The 21,061-nt window shown below is 39.1% G+C and overlaps 1 protein-coding gene across 1 annotated transcript in view; it reads right to left on the reverse strand.

Moving 5' to 3' along the window:
• cnih3 (cornichon family AMPA receptor auxiliary protein 3) overlaps positions 1-21,061 on the reverse strand; it is a 77,922-nt gene that overhangs the window by 53,689 nt on the left and 3,172 nt on the right. The window contains exon 2 of the mRNA XM_066677399.1: positions 9,906-9,974. Within this exon, the coding sequence (XP_066533496.1) occupies positions 9,906-9,974 (69 nt within the window). The remainder of the gene's footprint in view (positions 1-9,905; positions 9,975-21,061) is intronic.

Genomic DNA, 21,061 nt, shown 5'->3' on the forward strand with positions numbered 1-21,061 from the left:
TGGAAGGCTATACACTAGATATTGGAATATTGAACTGAGGATTTGATTGCATTCGACCACATAAACCTTAGTGAGGTCAGGATATTGATTTTGGATAATTAGTTCTGAATCACAAACGTCACTCCAAATCATCCCAAAGGTATTCAATGGTGCACCACTGTTCCTAAGCTCATGCCTGGGATCTTGATACCCCTCTAGGCTGGTTTCAGATTGTGGAGCCAATTGCACTCAAAATACCATTATATTCTATTGCAGGATACAGATGATGTGGTCTGTTGATTCCACCGCGAGCAGATTTTCAAATGTTGAACTTGAGTGGATAAGCTCCACTCGTCATGTATCACTGATCTCAATGGTACCAGAAAAAGTTGGGGGTCAGTCTGTACTGAAACTTGTGCAGTACGTGTATAAATATTAGTGTGGCTCTGTTTAAGCTGTCCCCTGTAGCTCCAAAATAAATGAATAAATAAAAAAATCAACCTTGGAGAACTGTGTCAAACTGACCACAGTTTAGCCTTAAGTACATGCTGAACATGGCATCAACAAAATCAGTAAGATCATGTCTGAGCTGGTGATATTCTCCATAGTTTTGTAGAATCTGAAGGCAACCTGGTGACAGTTCATTGCAGATTTTCATTCTATATCTATTGCTTTTCTGTGGTAGTCTGTGTGTAGTTAGTTTATTGCCTGTGTTATCATTTGGTGCATGTGTTTGGGGCCTGAGGCCTTGATTCTTAAACTCACTAGGTAGTATATTTACCTTATAATTTACAGCTTCAAAACCATTGAGATGCTCCACTGACCTTTAATAGGGAGAATAAGGCATGTTTCCACTGCATGACATTGGCTCAGCTCGGCTCAACTCAGCTCGGCTCAGCACAGAAACCATGGGCTTAGAAAACCACAATACGGTTTCATTATGAATTCACGTGCTGTTTTTATTTCTTTGGACTGAAGCTAGCTCCGCACATCAATTCTCACAGATGTCACATAGTTTTCTTTGCTACTTGTCCGGCTCTGGCGGGAGTTTCTCATTGGCCACTGATCCAAGGAGCGTTCAAACCTCTTCAAAACACCACAGTGTAATGTTACAAGCTGCCGTTGTGAGTTGGATAACAATAATTGTGACCTCTGCTGTAACTTGAGAGATTTTACAGCTGGCTAGTTTGTTCTGGAGGCCAACATTTTGTGGTGATTCTGTAAGGTTTACACATCACATTTAGTACCTACTTGGATCACCTGGAACTGGTACGAGTAACAGCTTTCAGTGACCAGATCTGTCTAGTTGAAAAGCAAAAAAAACAGAGCCAAGCCGAACAGAATAAGTTCCATGCAGTGGAAAAGGGCCAATAGCACCTCTCATGTTGCAACTCTGGGTTAAGCACTGCAGAAACTACACTACATAACTTTTGTAAGTGTTGCAAACAAGCCCAACATTTTTAAAATTAACTTAAAAATGATTTCTAATGATTATTAATAGAGTAGTGAAAAGATAAGAAAGCAGGATTTGGATGGCATTGATTTTGCTTAAGTTCAGGCCAAAGATGTTGAAGGTGAATAAAGCACCCACCAAAGCTATATTGGACCCTCACTATTTTTGGCTGCACCTCAGTTGAGTTCATCCAAATTTGCCTAAGACAGCTTTTTCCCCCTGTTCAAACTCTCTTCCTCTCTCCTCGTTTCATCCCGCGTTTGAACAAGGCCATGCAAATCTGCTGCAGACGAAACCATGGAGACTGAGATAACTGCAGACGAATCAGGGCTCCTAATTAGCAGGCAATTAGGCCCAACTCGCTTTGAAATGTTCGTCAGTGCCAACGTTGCTTGACGAGCGAGGGCTGGCACAATGTAAATAAAGTAAATAAAAGTAAACTTCAGAAGGTAAATATAGGGCAGAGAGTCAATACCATGTGTCAGTACGTGGAGCTTCGGGGCTGCAGAGACTGCGCAGTGATGGAATCAATCGTCAGCAGATTGAGCTCTAATGACTCACAAAGGCCTCCGACTACAGGAACGTGTCACATCATCTGCCAAGACTCAAACAAACAAAGCTGCAGCCATTGAAATGTAGCCAAAGTTTGGCATTTTTGGACGTGTGCAGTGTGTATTAGCACACTTCTTAAAGTCAGAGGTATTCTTTTAACATTCTGATGCTTTTGCTGCTTGTCCTCTGTAACACAACAACTCTCCTTTCTCATAAACAACAGCTGTCTACTTCTCCAAAAGACATCCACTAAAACAGACACATCCAAACTGAGGTATTGATAATGTGAAACTCTTATATCTTGTGAATTATCTTATACACTTATAATGTAGATAACTAACACCACAGACCATATGCTAGATCAAATCACCTGTATTTTATCCTCAAGCCCAATTTGGGGCTTGTTGTGTGTTTATCTGTGATTGCAGCAAGTTTAGTTAGAAAGGGATCGGAACAACTGTAGTAAAATGTGGACTGAGGCTGCATCACAATTGTGTACCACACCCTATATCTAATTTATAATATACACTATATAAAAGTGCGAGTAAAAGTGTCATCTTAAAAGTGTGAGTTCGGCAGGCTAGTACACAAAATCAGTGGCTGAAACTCAAATATCTCCTTCCACACTGTGTAGTGCACAGTATAGGTCATAATGGTACCAAATTGTTGCAATATATGTCAGATAATAAAATTGTTTATATTTGGCTACAATACTCAGATGACTAACATTTAGTGCACTGTCTGTGTGTATTATTTTTATAATCTGCATCTAGGGAGTAAGGTGCTATTTGGGACAGGGAAAATCATTTCAAACCAGGAGAAGCTCCTCCGTTTACATTTCCTGTTGGATTGTGGGACAATAGTGTCCATCACTATAATACTCAAAAATCAACTGGTTCTGAATATACCGTGTGGATTTGTACTCAACTTTGACTGTAGTAACTATACTACATACACCAGCACTAGTCAGAATTAAAATTAAGTGCACAATTGGGACGCAGCTTGAGTGAGAGTGAGTGAGTGAGAGTGTGAATGAGTAGGTGGGTAATATGTGTGAAGTGGGGATGGCAGTGTTGGGGCTAATCGCACAAGGCTTAGCTCACAGAGCTAATCATGGAGCAGAGTAGGCATAGTGAGTTTTAATTAGCCCGTGGAGCTCACAAAATGGGAATAGCACATTTTAATCCTCCCAGGGAGCTTGCAGAGTGGGCAAAGCAAGTTTTAATCAGCCCCCAAATGAATTTGTCCTCTATTTGGACAAAAGTATTGGGATACATAAACAGGAATTTCATTTACATCCACAGGGGTTAATATGGGGTCAGTCCCAAAACCTAGTGAGCTGTTTACATAGAGAGCATTTCACATTGTAGTGTGGATGCTCCCGACACGTAGGCTGTCCCAATTCTTAGACACATTAAATATGCTGCCTACTGGGGTACCTTAATCTGGCTGAATTTTAAGGCAGCATCCAACCGATCCTCAGCCACTAAGGCAATCCCATGATGCAATGCAAGCACAACCCCAACTCCACAACACAACTCCAGAGCAAAAACACTTAAAAATGTGATGAAAACGGAAAGACCTATGAAGTCAGTTCCTCTTTTGTAGCTATAACAACAGGATTGGAACTCTCCAGTTATTGAGCCAGCAGCGTTGATGCCTTTTATGTGCGGTGTGCCCCAGTACTCTACTACCTTGTAGTATTTTACTACCTCGCTCTGTATATTTATGCGGTCTGCCACTATGTGGCTGTGTTGCGGTGGTTTTTAAATGCTTCCAGTTTCCAGTAACACTATTCAGAGCTAAGGGAAGAAATTTCATAAGCTGACTTGTTGCAATGATTGGATCCTATTACAGTACTCCCACTTAAATTAAGTGAGGTCTTTGGAATGACCCATTCTTTAACACAAGTTTATTAAGTCACACCTGAATATGTGCTTGATTTTATACACATGTGGCAATGTGACTGAATAAAACACCTGAATTCAATGTTTAGGGTGTGGCCCAATAATTCTGCCCATATAAGGTGTACATTTTAATCAGCTCGTGGCACTCCAGAGCAGACATAGCATGTTATAACCACACGGAAATACATAAATAATCTGTAATTAAAATATATATATTGTAAATGTAAATGCGTGTTTCACTATTTAACATCATCAACTGAAAGGAAACAAATCATGAAATCTAAAAAAATATATTGTATATATATTTTATTTGATAAAATATTATGTCTTTCTTGTTTAAATAAATCTGTGATCAACCATTTCAGTCTCTGTGGAAAAAAGCCCTTTCATCATTTATTAGGTATGGTCACATGAAATGTTGCATTAAATATAATAGATGTTATGTAGTGCTAGGCGATATACTGGTTCTCTCTATATGACCCGAGGTTCTTCAGCATTGAAAAAAGGTTCCAAATATAATGTATGTGTATTCATTTGGACAAGACAGAACAGTGTTATTTTGTATAATCTCAAAAATATATATTGTTATTGTATCATTTGTTAGTTTTTCAGGTTTAGCAGACACTGGACCAAACGACTCTCTTTGTTTTCATATTCTACCCTTCTTTTTTTTTTAATCAGGTCAGATAAGAGTGCAACTGCATCTCTCAATAATGACTGAAGAAATTCCTCCTAGTTTAACACCCTTGATCATGACAGAAACAAAAACAAGGTCTTAGGACGAAGGAAAGAAAAATATTTGCTAAAACAATTGTATTAGCTCCACAATCCAAGCCTTACACTCTGTGCAAATGGTGGGTTTACATGTCTTATAGATAGCTAAGTGTGGGTTAGGAGAAAAAACAAAGTTGGGGATAATTCTGGCAGCTTTGATGCATTTTGAGAACTAAGTGGTTACGATGACTCAGTTCACTGTGACAGTTCTCCCTCGACTGCCACTGGTGAGTAATTTATTTGGTGGGTGTGTGGGGCTTACTTTCTAATGCCTGTTGTAAGATGATCTGATATCACCTCTGGGCACCCTAAGCTAATTGAGCATTTACCCAGAGTGGGCAGGGCCTAACGATGAGCTGGGGGACTGAAGAAGAGCCTCATATGGATTCTATGGATTGCGTATGAGACATAGCATTATGCTTATTTAATATGAGGGGAAAATTACAGGGATGATGAAGATTACATTGACAGGACGTCCTCTTGGCAAGCATTTCAGTATGAGCTCAAGGCCCTTGCCAGACCCGTCTTTGGCATGTTCTGCCTCATTCCCAGTTTAACTGGCTTAATTTTGGAAATGCTTGCATGCCTCTACCAGCATTGACTCCCCATGGATTTAATTTCATTGTAAATAAATATAATGTGTGTGCAGTGTTGAGAAGTAATGGAATACATGTAACAGCGTTAGGTATTTAGAATACAAAATAAAAGTAACTGTATTCCGTTACAGTTACGATAATAAAAAGAAAAACTATACAGAATACAGTTGCACTGGCAAAATTTATGGATTGCTATTTTGGTGCTATGTGATTCTAGGCACAGCAATTCTAGTGAGAAATCACAGCATTTTGTTCCAGGTTCTTTCTCCTTATTTTCCATTTCTGGAGGCATAGTTTGAGTCACTGTTTAATTTACAGAGTTTATTATTTGTGAAGCCAATTTTATCTTATATTTATGAGTTTTAGGGCCACAACATAAAAAAATATTCAATAAAGTCAGAATTCTGAGAACAATGTAGTAATAATTTTGAGAAAAATCTCTGAATAATTCGCTGCACGTATAATGGGGCAGACACAACCTCAGTGTAATTGAGGAATGCAGTGTGTTTCTGAAGTTATACTATGGTATAGATTTCAGGAATAAATACTCAGCCCTCTGCCACACCAGAACCAGATTATAATTAGTATTTATACCCTGAATCAGTTGTGCAAGAATCCGTTTATTCAGAAGAGGGCATGCAGTTTCACAGGATTCAACAAATGATCACGTAAATGATGAATCCAGAGTGAGTGGAACTCCAGCGTGCTTACACGGGGCTCCATCGCGTTACAGCTTATGGACTCATAAAATAAACTAAAGCTGCATGCATTACAGTCAGAGGCTGCACTGATGAGGTTAGTCGCCATGTCGTGTGGATTCGTTTAATAAATAATTCTGTTCACTTCACTGACTGCTTCTTTCACAACTCACTCTATGGAGCACAGACTCTGAGTCTGTCTGAATATTATAATAAATAATAACTCTAAATATTTTGATTCTCTAAATATTCTGACTTTATTCTCTCAATTATACTAACCTTTTTTCTCAGAATTATTTAGAGATCATTCTCAGAATTATTCTGACATTATTCTCAGAGTTGCCGTGGTCTTAAAACTCTGTCATATTTATTTCATAGTTTAAAAACAGCATTATAATCACATAAAGACAAAAAAATATATCATCGGTGTTCGATTAAAACAGACATGTACGTGGTTTTGATGGACAGGTCTAGCAGCCAATGGAGATACTTGTTAAAGAGTATTCCGCTTTTCATTAGTCATTTTGATATTAGCTGCTATGAACAGATGTAAAAAAAAAAGTGAAACCCACTGAAAATGGAGACAGGTGTTTTTAATTGGACAGTGATGATATATAAGGTGTACAAATAAATTTGTGTTTTTTGTGTAATGTATAATTGTAATACTAAATTGCGTTCTTAAAGCGTCCTCCCTCTGGTTTGTCATTTCATGGTAACTGTGGCATAGTATTAATTATCACAGCTGTCATTAAAAAAATGTAGTGTGTATTGGTATCCAAAATATGTGCGAGTAATGGTTTAGATGATTTAAACATGGTGGTTTTGTTGTAAGCAATCACATATTTAGCTATTAATCCTTGTTAGCTTTGTCATGAAAATCACAATTGTCACATTTAATACAATGCAACATAAATATTTACCTTACCATTAAAGGAAAAAAGATTGTAAGGTTGTTTGCACACACACACACACACACACAATCAGTCAAGGACTTATTAAAGTGAAGGTTACACTGTGTCATAGCTGCAAAGGTCAAGAGCAAGTGACACTTCAGTGTACACCAGTGTGTCAGGTTTCCATATCACATCAAAATGTAAGTCAAATAAATACTGACCAGGCAGAAAATGTCTTGGTCCATGATGTATTAAGGTACAGTATCTTATATATGTTGTTAAAAATAAACAGCAGAGTGGGGAGATTTATCAGAAATAGAAACAAGATGCATCAAAATGGCCTGTCACCTTGTGTGCTGATGTTTGTGGCCTGCGTAGGCAGCTTTACTGATCATTAATTGAGCATTCTGATTTTACATTTTCACTCGCTTGCAGTTATGACATGGTGTTATTGTCAGTCTCTCAGTTTTGACTGCAGTGTTTTTGCTTACATACAGTCTGTCTAACACAAACACACCTACATGGACACACTCACACACACACACACTTAATATCTTCCTTAATATCCTCCTGCCAGGTAGCCGGTTCTCAGCTCCTACCTGGAGCTCTGCTGGCTCTCAATGAAGATGAATAAGGCTGGTGCAGTGCTATTGTGCAGCTCTGCCTCCTCTGACCCTGCTGGGCCTGCTAGGGTAAAGCCCCACCCCCCCTCCCCCCAGACTGACAAAGGCCACCAATTAGTCAGGCAGGGTGAAAGGGTGAGTCAACTGAGAGACCCTTTCAGCCAGAAGGCCAGCCGTCTTTCAGAACCCCCACAAGCACCATCCACCACTCGCACCATCCAGCTCTCCAAATCCTCCAGTGTCCTCACTCCTCCCCGCTGAGACGGGAAGGAGGAATACGAGGCAGGTGGCAGTTTTAGTGCGTCACACTCAATGTGAGTGCACCGAATGGAGAACAATGCGCTTACACTCGCTTCGTCAAGTACAGCTTTTTCTATTCGCGTGAAAGTGAGCATCAGAGAAAGTGTGTGTGTTTGAGGGGTGGGGGGGGGTTGACTGTGACTGTTTGATCTACACCATATAGTACTGAAAAGAGACTTGCTGCTTTACAGAACAAGGACTTTAAAGGTTTAGAAGGTTCTTTTGAATTCACTACAAGTGATGCCACAGTCGTTCATATCTTTGAGTTCAAGAGAGCATAACTGGTGTCAATCTATGCCCCCATCCAAATTTTGCCCCTGCCCTTGATCGCAGTTATATTAACAAAACTGATTGTTTCTTAGTTGCTGAAACACCTATTAACCACCTATTCTAATGTGTTCTCTCTTGTTTGTGATTAATTGTGTGCAGGATAGTCACTTTTGAGGAGGTAGAAGGTGGAAAAATAAAAGAACACTATGAACCCTCAGCCTGGTATAGTTTATTTCTATTCCAGATGCCATAAATGAATAAAATTTTGAGGCTAATAGAGCCCTCATCCCCCCAAACCAAGGAGGGCCCCATGTAAGCAAGTCAACTATTACCTGCTAGGTCTTGTGTGAATTGAAAAGACTAAGAGCAGTGGAGAGAAGAACGAAAGACAAACATCAATGGGTTCTGTTAAAATTATAGAATTTTGGAATAGATTAATTATATGGTATGTACTCTCCTTATATGTTAAAAGGAATATATATATATATATATATATATATATATATATATATATACATGTGTTTGATTTACTCTTAAAGGAAAATAAAGGCCCCATTTTTAAAAGCAGTATTAAAACCTATTTCTTTATGTGTATTCCAAAAAAATATGTCTGTTTATATTTGTAAATCTTGAGTACACATCTGAGGGTTTTTTCCACCCAGTTTTGCGATTTTGTGACCGATACTTTAAGAAATATATATATATATATATATATGTATATATATATATATATATATATATATATATATATATATATATATATATATATATATATATATAAATAAGACAAGCATAGCACTGAGCTTTCTGTACAGTGCAAGTCCTTTGGATTACATAATGACTTACTTCTAGCATTAAAATACATTGAAACCCTGATGGACAAAAGCTACAGCAGTTTACTCCTACATACAGTTACCCTACAAAGTCCTTTTCCATTGCTATAGTGTTACAAAAGCCACTTTTACAGATACTCTCTGTGTTTCAACCTCTGTCACTGTCTGTGGTCATCTGGTGTTTAACATCAATGTGAATCTTATTGATTATCCAAATACTGTGCAAATGGATTAAATTAATGGAGTATGTAGGATGAATCTGTGTTTCCAAACATTTGTTCTCCTTTTTCAGTTGCTTGTAGTTCTGTAATGCTGCTTGGATATGGCATAATTTCTATTTGAAAATTGTTGGGGTGAATCTGCCAGATGTGACTGAAGAAAAGGCAAAATAAAACACAGCTTAAGACAAACAATCACAAGATGCCAGCCACAATAACATTTGCCAAACGGTTGATTTGAACACTGCCACCAAACCTGGCAGCATATCTGAACTGAATCTGCAAACAGAGAGAGCGGCATTGAGTCTGACAGCGTTAATGTAACTTTTTGATTGTCTGATTTATTAAAAAGTGCTGGGGACGTTGGCTGTGGTTTGGAGCTGTGATAGATTGGATGTGTCAGTAACTGAGTTTGTGGTTTGGGGAAATGATGGAGCTGAGACAGCTGGTGGCTGTATTATTCATACAGAGCTGCAGATGACTGGAAACTTTCTGGAGCTTAGGGGTGGGACACACCTGGTGGCTGACACAGATCAGAGGCCTCAATTTAACGCTATTCACACCCATACACTCGCATACTGTCTGTCATATTTCCAAAATAGCAATATTTTTTTAGGATGGTAAAAGAAGCCTTAACTTTGGATGGAAGAATTATCATTTTCAACAAGTTCTATTGGTTCATACTTGATAAAAATGTTTATTAATTATAAATTACAGCTGTTATTTTAAAATTTAGCCCAAAATTAGTCACTTAATACACTACATGTTTTGTAGGTACAGGGAAAATCATCATCTTTTACTTTACTTACCGCATGCAGTGGATTGCCTTGGTCAATGGGAACTTTGAAATCCGCTTGGAGCTCATCAAAGGCTGTTATCTGGAGATGGACACAATCAAAGGAGAGATCATTAAAGTATTGCAAGCATGCATACTATCTGAATGACAAAGTTCTCTCTTTCTATATGGTAAATGTTTATTATCGTTGGTCCTCATGCCCTAAATTAGTTCAAGGTCTAAATATTTCAGTGGTGTGAACAGAGTACAGTACTTGGTTAAACTAAGGCAACAGTGACATGAATGGAGTCAACACAGGTTAAAATTAAAAAGTGTATGTATAGATTATGGGGGATAATTTTCAAATACAAAGCCACTCCCTGCTCATTTAATTTATTGAATCAATTACTGTAGTATGCAGTACCATGCAGTCATTGTAAACACAGAAGTGTAAAAGTTTGGCTAGGAAAGTATCATCCTCCCAGCATTGGGCTGTTGAGCAGTGGAATTTTATTCTCTGTAGTTATAGAGCATTGTCCAAAATCGTTGGGATGAGCAGGAGTGGCCTTTGTGATCCAGTATTGCAGCAAAGGGAGACAAATTCCTTATTACCAGGCTTTCTGTTCAGGCCAGAAATGTCAAAACATAGTCAACCACAACAGGGAACAATATCCCTGCTCTGAAACATATTGGCTTGCTTGTATTCATAGTCAGTGACATATCTAGGACTTCTGCAAGCCTAGAGTGATGCTTTTTTGGTCGCACCCTTGGTAAATCAAAACGTGATTGGTTGACTCCAGTGTAAGCTCCTAATTATGTCAGTAGTTCATCTAACACACTAGTTCAGGAAAAAAATTAATATGCATTAGCCCTAGCACTGGGAGTTTGCTGGTTGAACCCTGGAGATGCCTAATCCGTCAGAGGGTGGGTGTTGAAGCTAGCAAAAATTGTCTCTCATTTACATTTATCATCATCATGCTAGCCAAGCTTTTGTTGGACATTTGTTAGCTGGCATAACCGATCTGGGCAGCTAGTGTTCTGAAATTCAGTGATGTTATGTCATGGCATGTTCCATTTGAAGTCCAATGTCAGAATTTCTGAGTTCCATGTCAGAAATTTCAAATGCAATGCCCCCAAAAGTTGAATGTACCGCTTGGAAAGTTGGAACAGTCAGAATCCAACATGGCTGCCTGCACATCAACAGTATGTAAAACAGCAGTTACGTTTACATACAAATATTTCCTCCAATCCGATTGAATTCATTACGATTACAGATCCAGACTGAGAAAGAGAGAGAGAGAGAGAGAGTTTCAGAGTTATAATACTTTTCATCTCAGTGACTCAAAACCCCTTCACAGTAAATACTCATCAAAGAGAGGTGCACTGAAGGAATTCAGACTCTCACTGGAAGCAGAATTTCCCTATAACAAGGCAGCGTTTCATTATTTTATGCGAGTTGATGACAGAACACACCATAAGACCCCTAGTCTAGTAATGTGTGCTGCTGTTGCAGATTGTACATAAGCTTTTCGGTTGGGTGTGTGATACAGGTGTTTACATGGCTGTTATTCTTCTATTTAATGGATTATTTAAAGGATTAACCACCTTGTTCAATCGGATAAAAATTGTAATCAGAATGACCCCAGTCAGACTACTCTATTTTGATTGAGGTGTATACATGGATGTATTCTATTTTGATTGACCTATTAATAAACATGGCCACTGTCATTTATTGTAACTGCTTAACTGCTTATTCAGGGTCGCGGTGGGTCCGGAGCCTACCTGGAATCACTAGGCGCACGGCGGGAACACATCCTGGAGGGGGCACCATTCCTTCACAGGGCAACACACTTTCACACCTAAGGATGCGTTTTTGAGTCGGCAATCCACCTACCAACGTGTATTTTTGGAACGTGTATTTTTGATTTTTGGAAACCCACGTGGACACAGGGAGAACAATTCCTCACAGACAGTCACCCGGAGCGGGACATCAACCCACAACCTCCAGGTCCCTGGAGTTGCGTGACTGCGACACTACCTGCTGCACCACTGTGTCGTCCACTTAGATGTAAAATATGGCACAGGTCAGCAAAACTATATTCTTTCTCACCATGGCTGATACACAGGTTACTGTGCAAAATGGAGAGCTTCCCAATAGAGAGGATCATCAATGTAGTGTTTATGCAGACAGATTATATTCAAGCACTGAACGTAAGTGACTCAGGAGCATGGGCAGCACATGATGGATGTTTTCATCCATGAATAAGATTTCTGAAATCATTAATAGGTACAATTGGCTAACAAAGGAGAAATTTTATCATCATCATCATCTTCATCTTCTTTTCCGCTTGTCCATTTCAGGGTCACAAAAATTTTATTTATTTATTTTTTATGTACTAGACAGTATAGACGTGCATGCTTTTACTGCACAGAAACTTTGGCCTTCTCTGAAGGTCATGAATCCCCAAGGGTTCCTCAGTAAATAATGCATTTCAAACTCAACTGTGATTTCAAGAGAAACAGTTGAAGAGCTGGTGTCTCTAACAAAAACTTTTGACCTACAACATAATCTGCCATAACATTATGACCACCTCACTTACTCACTAACACACCATTGAAAAGATGAGAATGATCCACCACGATAATCACACTTGTTTTGTGGTGGTCCTAACCACTGAATGAGGATAAACAAATATGCAGGGCTACAGATGGAACACAATCTGTAATTGCAAAACTACAACGCGTTCCTGTGTGATCAGTGGAGCTGAGAGAATGGATAAACAAGGTGAATGTAGAAACAAGGTGGTTAAAATATTATGGCTGATTGGTGTATAGGTACATATCTCTGTAATCTGACCTTGAGGGACCTTGTAGCTTGATTTTTTGGTTCTGTGTTAATGACAAAATCTTGACAAAGCTAATTTAATAGATTAGTTTGAAACATTTGGTTTCACATTAAAAAAAAACTTGTTTACAACATGGCTGCCCCCATGTTGGGGGCCCAGTGTTGGGAACTACAAATCGATTTGATTCTTTATCTCATGTAGGATACACTTTATACAAAGAATTGTAAAAATAAAAACACTTCCATAATTATGCTACTTTTTGCTACTTTGTTACAGTGTACTACATCACCAGTGAATATGGTTTGCATCCTTTCAAACACATTCCTACAGCTGCATTAAGGCTTAGTGTTAGCCTAGTGCCAGAGTCAGAGGTACATTGCTACATGAAAGCAGGGCCTCTACAGGAGGTAAGCCAGCTTATGCTAAGACATGATAAAATTAGCTGAGGTTATTTCCCCACTAACACATCATGCTGGTGTCCCCAAATGCTCCATTCATTTGGTTACACTGATTTATCCAATGACCAAATTTGCTGGTGGTAAACATCCACTGCATCTCTAAAGGTAATAAGTATACCTTATAGTTTGTCAGTATGGCTACAGGAAGTTGCACCAAATGGTACTGTTGCTGTCACACAGCTCCAGGATCCTGGTTCTGTGAGTTCGAGCCCCACTCTGGGTGACTCTATGAGGAGTTTGGTGTGTTCCCCCAGTATCCATGTGGGTTTTTTCCTGGTGCTTCGGTTTCCTCCGACTTTCCATAAACACATGTTGGTAGGTGAAATGGCAACTCAAAAGTGTCCATAGGTGCCAGTGTGCGTGTGTCACCCTGCGATGGTCCAGGTAGTGTTCCTGCTTTATGCCCAGTGATTCTGGGTACACTCCAGACACAATGCAATGCTGAACTTGATAAACGGTTACAGACAATGAATGAATGAATGAAAAGTTGCACCCATTATTGACATAGATGTTCAGTTGTAAACCAACTGACTGCCCAATACCAAGGGGTATAATCCCAAGAGCACTGGAACAGTGCAGTAGTGGAACTTTGCCTCTGGAATAGTGGAGCACTATCCAGTACTTGTAGCATGAGTCAGATTGGCATTTATGATCCAGCGCTAATGTCCTAGCCCCACTAATGTTCTCATGAGTAAATGTCAATTAAACCTCAAAAATATCCCAGAATCTACTCCTAAAGCCTTCTTCATTTCTGTCCACTAGGGGTGGGCAATACTGCCTTAAAATAATATCACAATATTTCTGGGTATTTTTGCAATAACTATTATACTACTATATATTCTTGGTAATATGACAAAACATTGAAAAAATATTTTATTAATTTCAAGCACTTTAAGTAGAAAAAAAAAACATATTCTCTAAGCATCTGGTTATTTTATAAACAGTAACTTACCAAAGCTCAGATAATTTGGTGCCTGCATATTAACATCACATGTAGACAATTATACAAAATAGGATATAGTACAGCCCAAAGGTGAATCCCATTTCAACATTTAGCCCTGTTGCTTAGCCCTACCCCTCAGTTGTGTCTAGGGCTAGGGGTGTCCCAATTCCTGTTGGGGCAGAGGTTAAGGTTTATATATGCCACATGAAACTCAGATTTTTCAGAGGCACATTTAAAATGAAGGTCTATAATTGCCTTGTGAATCACTGCTAAAGTGCTGCTTGTTTTGTGTGTGTTCTGATGAAGTATGTGGCTCTTGGAGTGTTGTCCCATTTCGTAGGGCCAGATTTTACCCACTACAACCTGTAACTCCAATAGGTAGGATAACACTTGATAACAGGGGGTAGGAGTAAATTAAGAAATAGGATTAATGCTAGGTGTCCACAAACATCTGCCACATGGTAGACACCTACTCAGTTTAGAGTTAACTGTGGAGGCTTTGGGATTGATGATGAAGTAACAAAACACTCTCAGTTATGGCTCATGACGATTACTCATTTTAGAACAGCTCTATATATCGTTGCTGTCTAGTTAAATACGTGTATCACCAAAAATATTAACTTTACAGGAGAAGGAAATAGGTCTAGGCAAGCCTAGTCTAACCGGACCACCATTAGCCATATAGCCATTGTTACAGAGGTGTTTCTGGCATTTAAAAAACAGGAATATGTAAAGCAATGCTGAGCTGCAACTCTGACCAATGTGCATGGTGTCGAACCAAACACAGCCCCAGAAACACACACAAATGGAGCATGTTTTTGTCTTATTTCCTATTGTTTATTTATATGAAACATTGTAAATGTCCCTGTCCAGCGCCACTGGGTGAGAACATATTTGAGGCTCTAAGCTCTTTCTTGAGTTACTGAACCTCAACACACCCACAGACGAAGCCACAGTGTGAACTGACAAACCTACTGTTCTTTGGTTCCAGCTGGGAATTAATTTTGCTGGTTTGCAAACCAGTTTATGTCAGTGGAAGCGTACCAAACAGTTCCAAATTGAGTTCACGAACTGGAACCGTTCCTTTTCTTCATTGGTGGAACAAATGATGGTGCTGTGTTCAAATGGTGTAGTAAACTATAAATTGACAAAAATGGAGATGCATATTTTCATATTTCATTGTATAGTGATGATATGCTAAGTAGTTTTTCAATCATTTAACCATATAAAATGGTGTAAGGCAGGCCTACCTGTACTCTATGATGTCTGCGTATGTCACTTAAAATTCACAGCACATATTGTATTATTCATAACTGCCCACTTTTTAATAACTACACATCAATTCACGTCTGGAAAAGAAAATCGGCACTGGCACAAAAACACAACGAAACTTTAAATAATTGAGCAGCTCTTTAAATGTTAATAAGGACTGAAAAGCACTTGAATCAGGTTAATTTTCTCACTCTCTGTTCTCAGCCCATGCCTTGAACTCTCATCAAAACACACACACACACTTTCTTCAAAACCTTCAACACCATTTGATTCAGAACATTTCCAAATGCGTCTTATACGTGTAGAACACAGAGAATATGGATCTTTATGATTTGCAAATGAAAGAATGATTTGTGAACCAGTCCAGTGTACTCTATATAGTCAAAAGTTTTGAAACTTGCTTACTTAATATTATTTGGTCTTTACACTAGATACTGGAACTCTGCTGTTAGGATTTGACTGCATTTAGCTACATTAACTTTACCGATGGTGGATGGTTAATTCTGGATCACAAACCCCAGTCCCACTCATTCCAAAGGTATTGAATGGCACTACTTCTAACTGATGCTTGCCATTGGGAATGGTGAACTTGGGCTCATGTGCATTTGTTTCTGACTGGTCAGTATTGGTAATTGCTTTTCTTTAGACATTATACAAGTATGTGTCAGCAACGACTGCACTTAGAAGTCATTAGGTAGGGTCTAAAAATATTTGGAAAATAACATGAACACTAATCAAATCTTAAGTGTTTTTGCTGTCCATACCTCTGGTCAAATATTTTGGACTTCTGTTTGTGAAGTACTGGAGCTCACTAAAAAGTGTATTACTGACTTGAGTTGTGTTTTTTAGAATTGCAACTAATACCAGTGTGAAAGCAGTTCCTCATCATATCATGTGTTTTCCTCTATGCTATGGCTTTTATGGAAATTCTGGTTGTTTTCTCAAAGAACCCACCAAACCCCATTCTTATTATACAATGATGAATATTCCTACTGATTCTACAGTAGCTTCATAGAGGGGACAATATCCAGATACCTTTTGTTATTAATTCAGCATTAAGGTAACATCCTTGTTATTAGTTCCACTGACGATACAGGTTTGGTTTATAGTTCTAAAAATTGATTGTAGTCCATCTGTTGCTCTGAATACTATGTTAGCCCTCTCACACGTTGTTCTTCAATGGCCAGGACCCCCATTGTATAATTTTCAGCACTGCAGGGAAAATGAACAGGTGGTGGTGTGTCAGTGTGTGTTGTTCTGGTATGAGTGGATCAGACACAGCAGGGCTGCTGGAGTTTTTAAACCTCTCAGTGTTGTTGCTAGAGAATTGCGTCCACCAATCAACAAATATCTAGCCAACAGTGTCCTGTGTCTTTTGATGAAGGAATAAAGTATGGCCAACACAAACAGATGAGCTACTGTCTCTGACTTTACATCTACATGGTTGACCAACGAGATGTGTCTAACAGAGTGTACAGTAGTGGACAGTGTTTAAATCATCAGCAGCACTGCTGTGTCTGATCCACTCATGCCAGTGCAGCACATCACCACCATGTCCGTGTCCCTGCAGCACTGAGAATGATCCACAACCCAAATCATACCTGCTCTGTGGGGGTCCTGATGATTGACAAATCTGGGTAAAGTGGAGTTGACAAATTATGCAGAGTAACAGACACACTACAGTCTACAGGTAGAGCACACCTATGTATATGGTCAGTTTCTGATTGAACGGGATTGGCCTGAATTATCAGCAATAATAGATGCCATTCTGTTACTCCCTGCTGCAGATACAACCCGTTACAACCTGTACAAATAAAACCCGCAGGCCTAACCTCATCTGTCATTTAACACCGGATCCAGGTGTCATCAGCTCTGCCTCCTACTAGTTACCCTCAAAAACCGGCTCAGGGTCATCACTTTCACCTCTTGTGCTGCTAGCATGTAGTTGTTTTCAGACATAACTCAGCAATTGGATTAAATCCTTAGCTCATATTCTCTAAAAAGTAAGTAATTAAGTAATAAATAAATAAATAAATAAATATTCCAGTCTTATCACATATTGTGTCTAATTGAAATGGTCTCATTTCTGCACTGAAAAATAAGTAGAATAAATACAATCAAACCATTTTCTGGTTTTGAAACAGAACGATGGACTGACCACCTCTCAGCCCAGACCTCAACATTTCTAAATGTATTTGGGATTTAATATGAGATGCAGAAGGAGCAACCAACTTCTACAACTCAGATTTGAAGTGTAGAAAAATGTATTTTCCTGCATATTTTCCCTCTCTCTAAACAAAACCAAACGTCCTCATGCTGTTAAAGTGTACTGGAAGCAAAACAAAAATGCTTTAACAACGTATAAAGAGACAATCTTGACTTGGTTTTTATTAACTGTAAATCACAGCAGTATTACAGTTAATACACCCCAATCGTGAATTAGTGCTAAAAATAAACAAAGCAAAACTGGTCCAGAAACTATGGACTGTATCTCTGCCAGAGCTTAAGGGCAATAACACAATAACACACTGCTGTTTCTCCTCCTGTATCATAAAATACATCAGCTCTGCAAAAATGGGCAGCTCAGACTAAATGTGCATTGTTTTAACTTGTGTATTTGCAAACAAGGAATCTCCTAATCATGTCCATGGCAAGAGGATTCTCCATAAATCATCTGCCCAACTGGGAAAAAAAAGGACTAAGCTCCTAGCAACATTAAAAAAAATATCCCAATAGATGAGCATATTTACAGTACAAACCTTCTTCAGTGAATTATGAGGGCAAAAAAAATCATTCATTAATTTTAATGAAGGTAAAATGTTCAAATAATAATGGTATTCATTTGCGGTCATTTGATCCATCACTAATTGATACGACACACATTGTATCTAAGCAAGTATGTATATATTTCTTTTACAAGAGATATTTCTGAGGATAATATATAAGATAATCCGCTTACAACATACAAACCTGGGACTCTTAAAAACCATGCGATATCGGGTAAATACTGTCTACAATCAGATAAACAGTACTTGAGGCGTTTATTGTTTGGAAGATGTGAGTAAGTAAGTTTTCCTGCTTTTGTCAGCTTTAAAAAAAAAATCCTAGGTTTTTCTGTCCAATCCTTACTTCAACTGTGAAATGATAATGCTACACGTTGAGTCTGAACATTAAGTGTAACTGTGCCAATGATGCTACTAAGAAAAGAAAATTTGCAAGTGAAGCAAAGAAGCTTGTCTCAAAACAGTGTTAAACAAATGCAGTGTTAGTAGTAGCCATAATGCCAATGAAAATAACCTGGGTCTGGGTTTGGACACAACTACAGTGGAAGAGGTGAGATGCTGCTGGCAATGAAAAGGAAGTCTATGATATCTAATACACAGTGCACCTCTGTGGTGTTGTACTGAGGACTTGAGTTCTCCCAGACACCAATTTTTTGTCAGAAAGTGGTGTCATCAATAGCTGAAAGAAACCATCAACAGTGGACTGCAGGAGAGCCCACCTACTGCTTCTAAAGGCAAGCATTCTGGCAAGGCGAAGCTGCAGGGTGTTTCAGGAAACTCCTGTAGTAATTTAATTGCCAAATGCCGTCCTGATGCGTGAGTTCTATTACTGAAGAGATGTCTGAAAGGTTTCATAAAACCATCCTCCTGATAATCTAATCTCAATCTCAGAAAGTAATGTCCTTTTACAAGGTGAGTATCGCTAACCCTGATTGGTTCTGTAAGCCAAACTTAGTCCCGCCCAACTCAAATCTAATGGAAGAAAACTGTGGAAAGAAAGAAAACATCTTTCAAAACAACAGCCTCTCTGTGCCACTGCAGAACATATTTATTCATTCATTCATTGTCTGTAAGCGCTTATCCAGTGCAGGGTCCCGGTGGGTCCGCAGCCAACCCAGAATCACTAGGCGCAAGGCAGGAATACACCCTGGAGGGGGTGCCAGTCCTTCACATTCACTCACACATTCACACCTATTGACACGTTTGAGTCGCCAATCTACCTACCAACGTGTGTTTTTGGACCGTGGGAGGAAACCGGAGCACCCGGAGGAAACCCACGTGGACACCGGGAGAACACACAAACTCCTCACAGACAGTCACCTGGAGCGGGACTCGAACCCACAACCTCCAGGTCCCCGGAGCACCACCGTGCTGCCCAGAACATACTTATCACAAGCCAAACAGAAAGTGATTAGAGGAAAAATATAAACATTTATGAGTTCTTTTAACTGGAACTGGTCTCTGAATTTTACACAGTACTGTACATTATGTATACACCTACTCTAAATGTCATTTTCAGAATAAAATACTGAAAACAAAACAGGGACTTGCTTTGGGACAAAGATAATAATAAGGTATACAGTGTACTCACTGGGGACATACAGTATGTGCACAGCTGAGTGAGTAGAAGAATTTAATGAGCTGTATCTATCATTTGAAAGTATATAATACAGATTTTATGGGCCTCTTTGTAGTTACAAAGCACTAAATCATTCAAACTATATCGCTGTCATTTAACACTGTGCTCTGCCTGGACATCTATAATTTACTAGGCTCCTTATAGCCAGGAATAACACACTGATATTCACAGCATGTACTATGTTAATTCCTCGCTGAGTTAATAATTAGCTTCAGTGGAGACTAGCAATTAAGTCTAAGCATGGGTTAAAAGGGCGGCGTACCATTCCACGGTACAATGTGTTCTTATGGTGATATTAGGGCTGTTGCAGTGAAAGAATTTCCTGTGTGGTGTTTTAACAGGGTTCAAAAAAATGCAATATTTTTGCTCCAATTAATTAATTCATCCTGATTCTAGTGCTACACTCCTTATTGTCACATGGAACCAGTCTGAACTGTTCCTTTTGAGGCTTCTCCATGACTCTGTGCTGGTGGAGGCAGTTGGGCTTCGATAGCTGGTTTATAGGTAGCTAAATGAAATCTCAAATTTCAGATTTCCCAGTTTCATAGCGACTTTTCTGGTACAGATTTTGCATATTGCCTCGTCTGAATTGCTTGGCTCTCCCTTTTCGTTTGGTTGAAAGCTGAAATGCTTCCAAACTGTCGAAGTTGCATTTGGTTTTGTGACTAGGTTTGATGCCATTGTGTCCGTTTTATAAAACGAAGACTGGCACTCAGCCATTCAGATGCCAACAGTTGGGAAAACATTTGTTACACACACACACATGTAAACACAATATAGCATGGTATTAACAGTTATTGCGACAGCCCTAGGTGATATACTATGTATATTGCCCATACTGTTTTGTCTTTTTTGTGCTGTAGCCTTTGATTTTCTGGGAAGGCTTTACACTAGATAATGGAACACTGCGGTGAAACTTTGACTGCATTCAGCCATAGGGCTCATGTACAGCTTGTTTTTCTATGGAGATTATACAACTGAACTATAGTGCCCTCCGTAAGTGCACCTTAATGTTAAAATAAAGTGCAAGGAATCTTCCTCTGTTCATTCAGCTCGACGTTGTCAATTTTCGTATCATAAGCAGATGAGTTGGAAGCTCAGAGGCTGGCATTTCCTTCAGATCTGCCCCATGAAAGACAAGTAAATGAAGCTCTGTCAGGGCGTCTGAGTGTACGAAGCACTCTCCGCTCTGTGCAGGCTCTCAGAAACAGAGTTAGTCTCAGCACAATGGGCTCATCTTGCAAACATT

Source organism: Hoplias malabaricus, chromosome 7, assembly GCF_029633855.1.
Source record: "Hoplias malabaricus isolate fHopMal1 chromosome 7, fHopMal1.hap1, whole genome shotgun sequence".
NCBI lineage: Eukaryota > Metazoa > Chordata > Actinopteri > Characiformes > Erythrinidae > Hoplias > Hoplias malabaricus.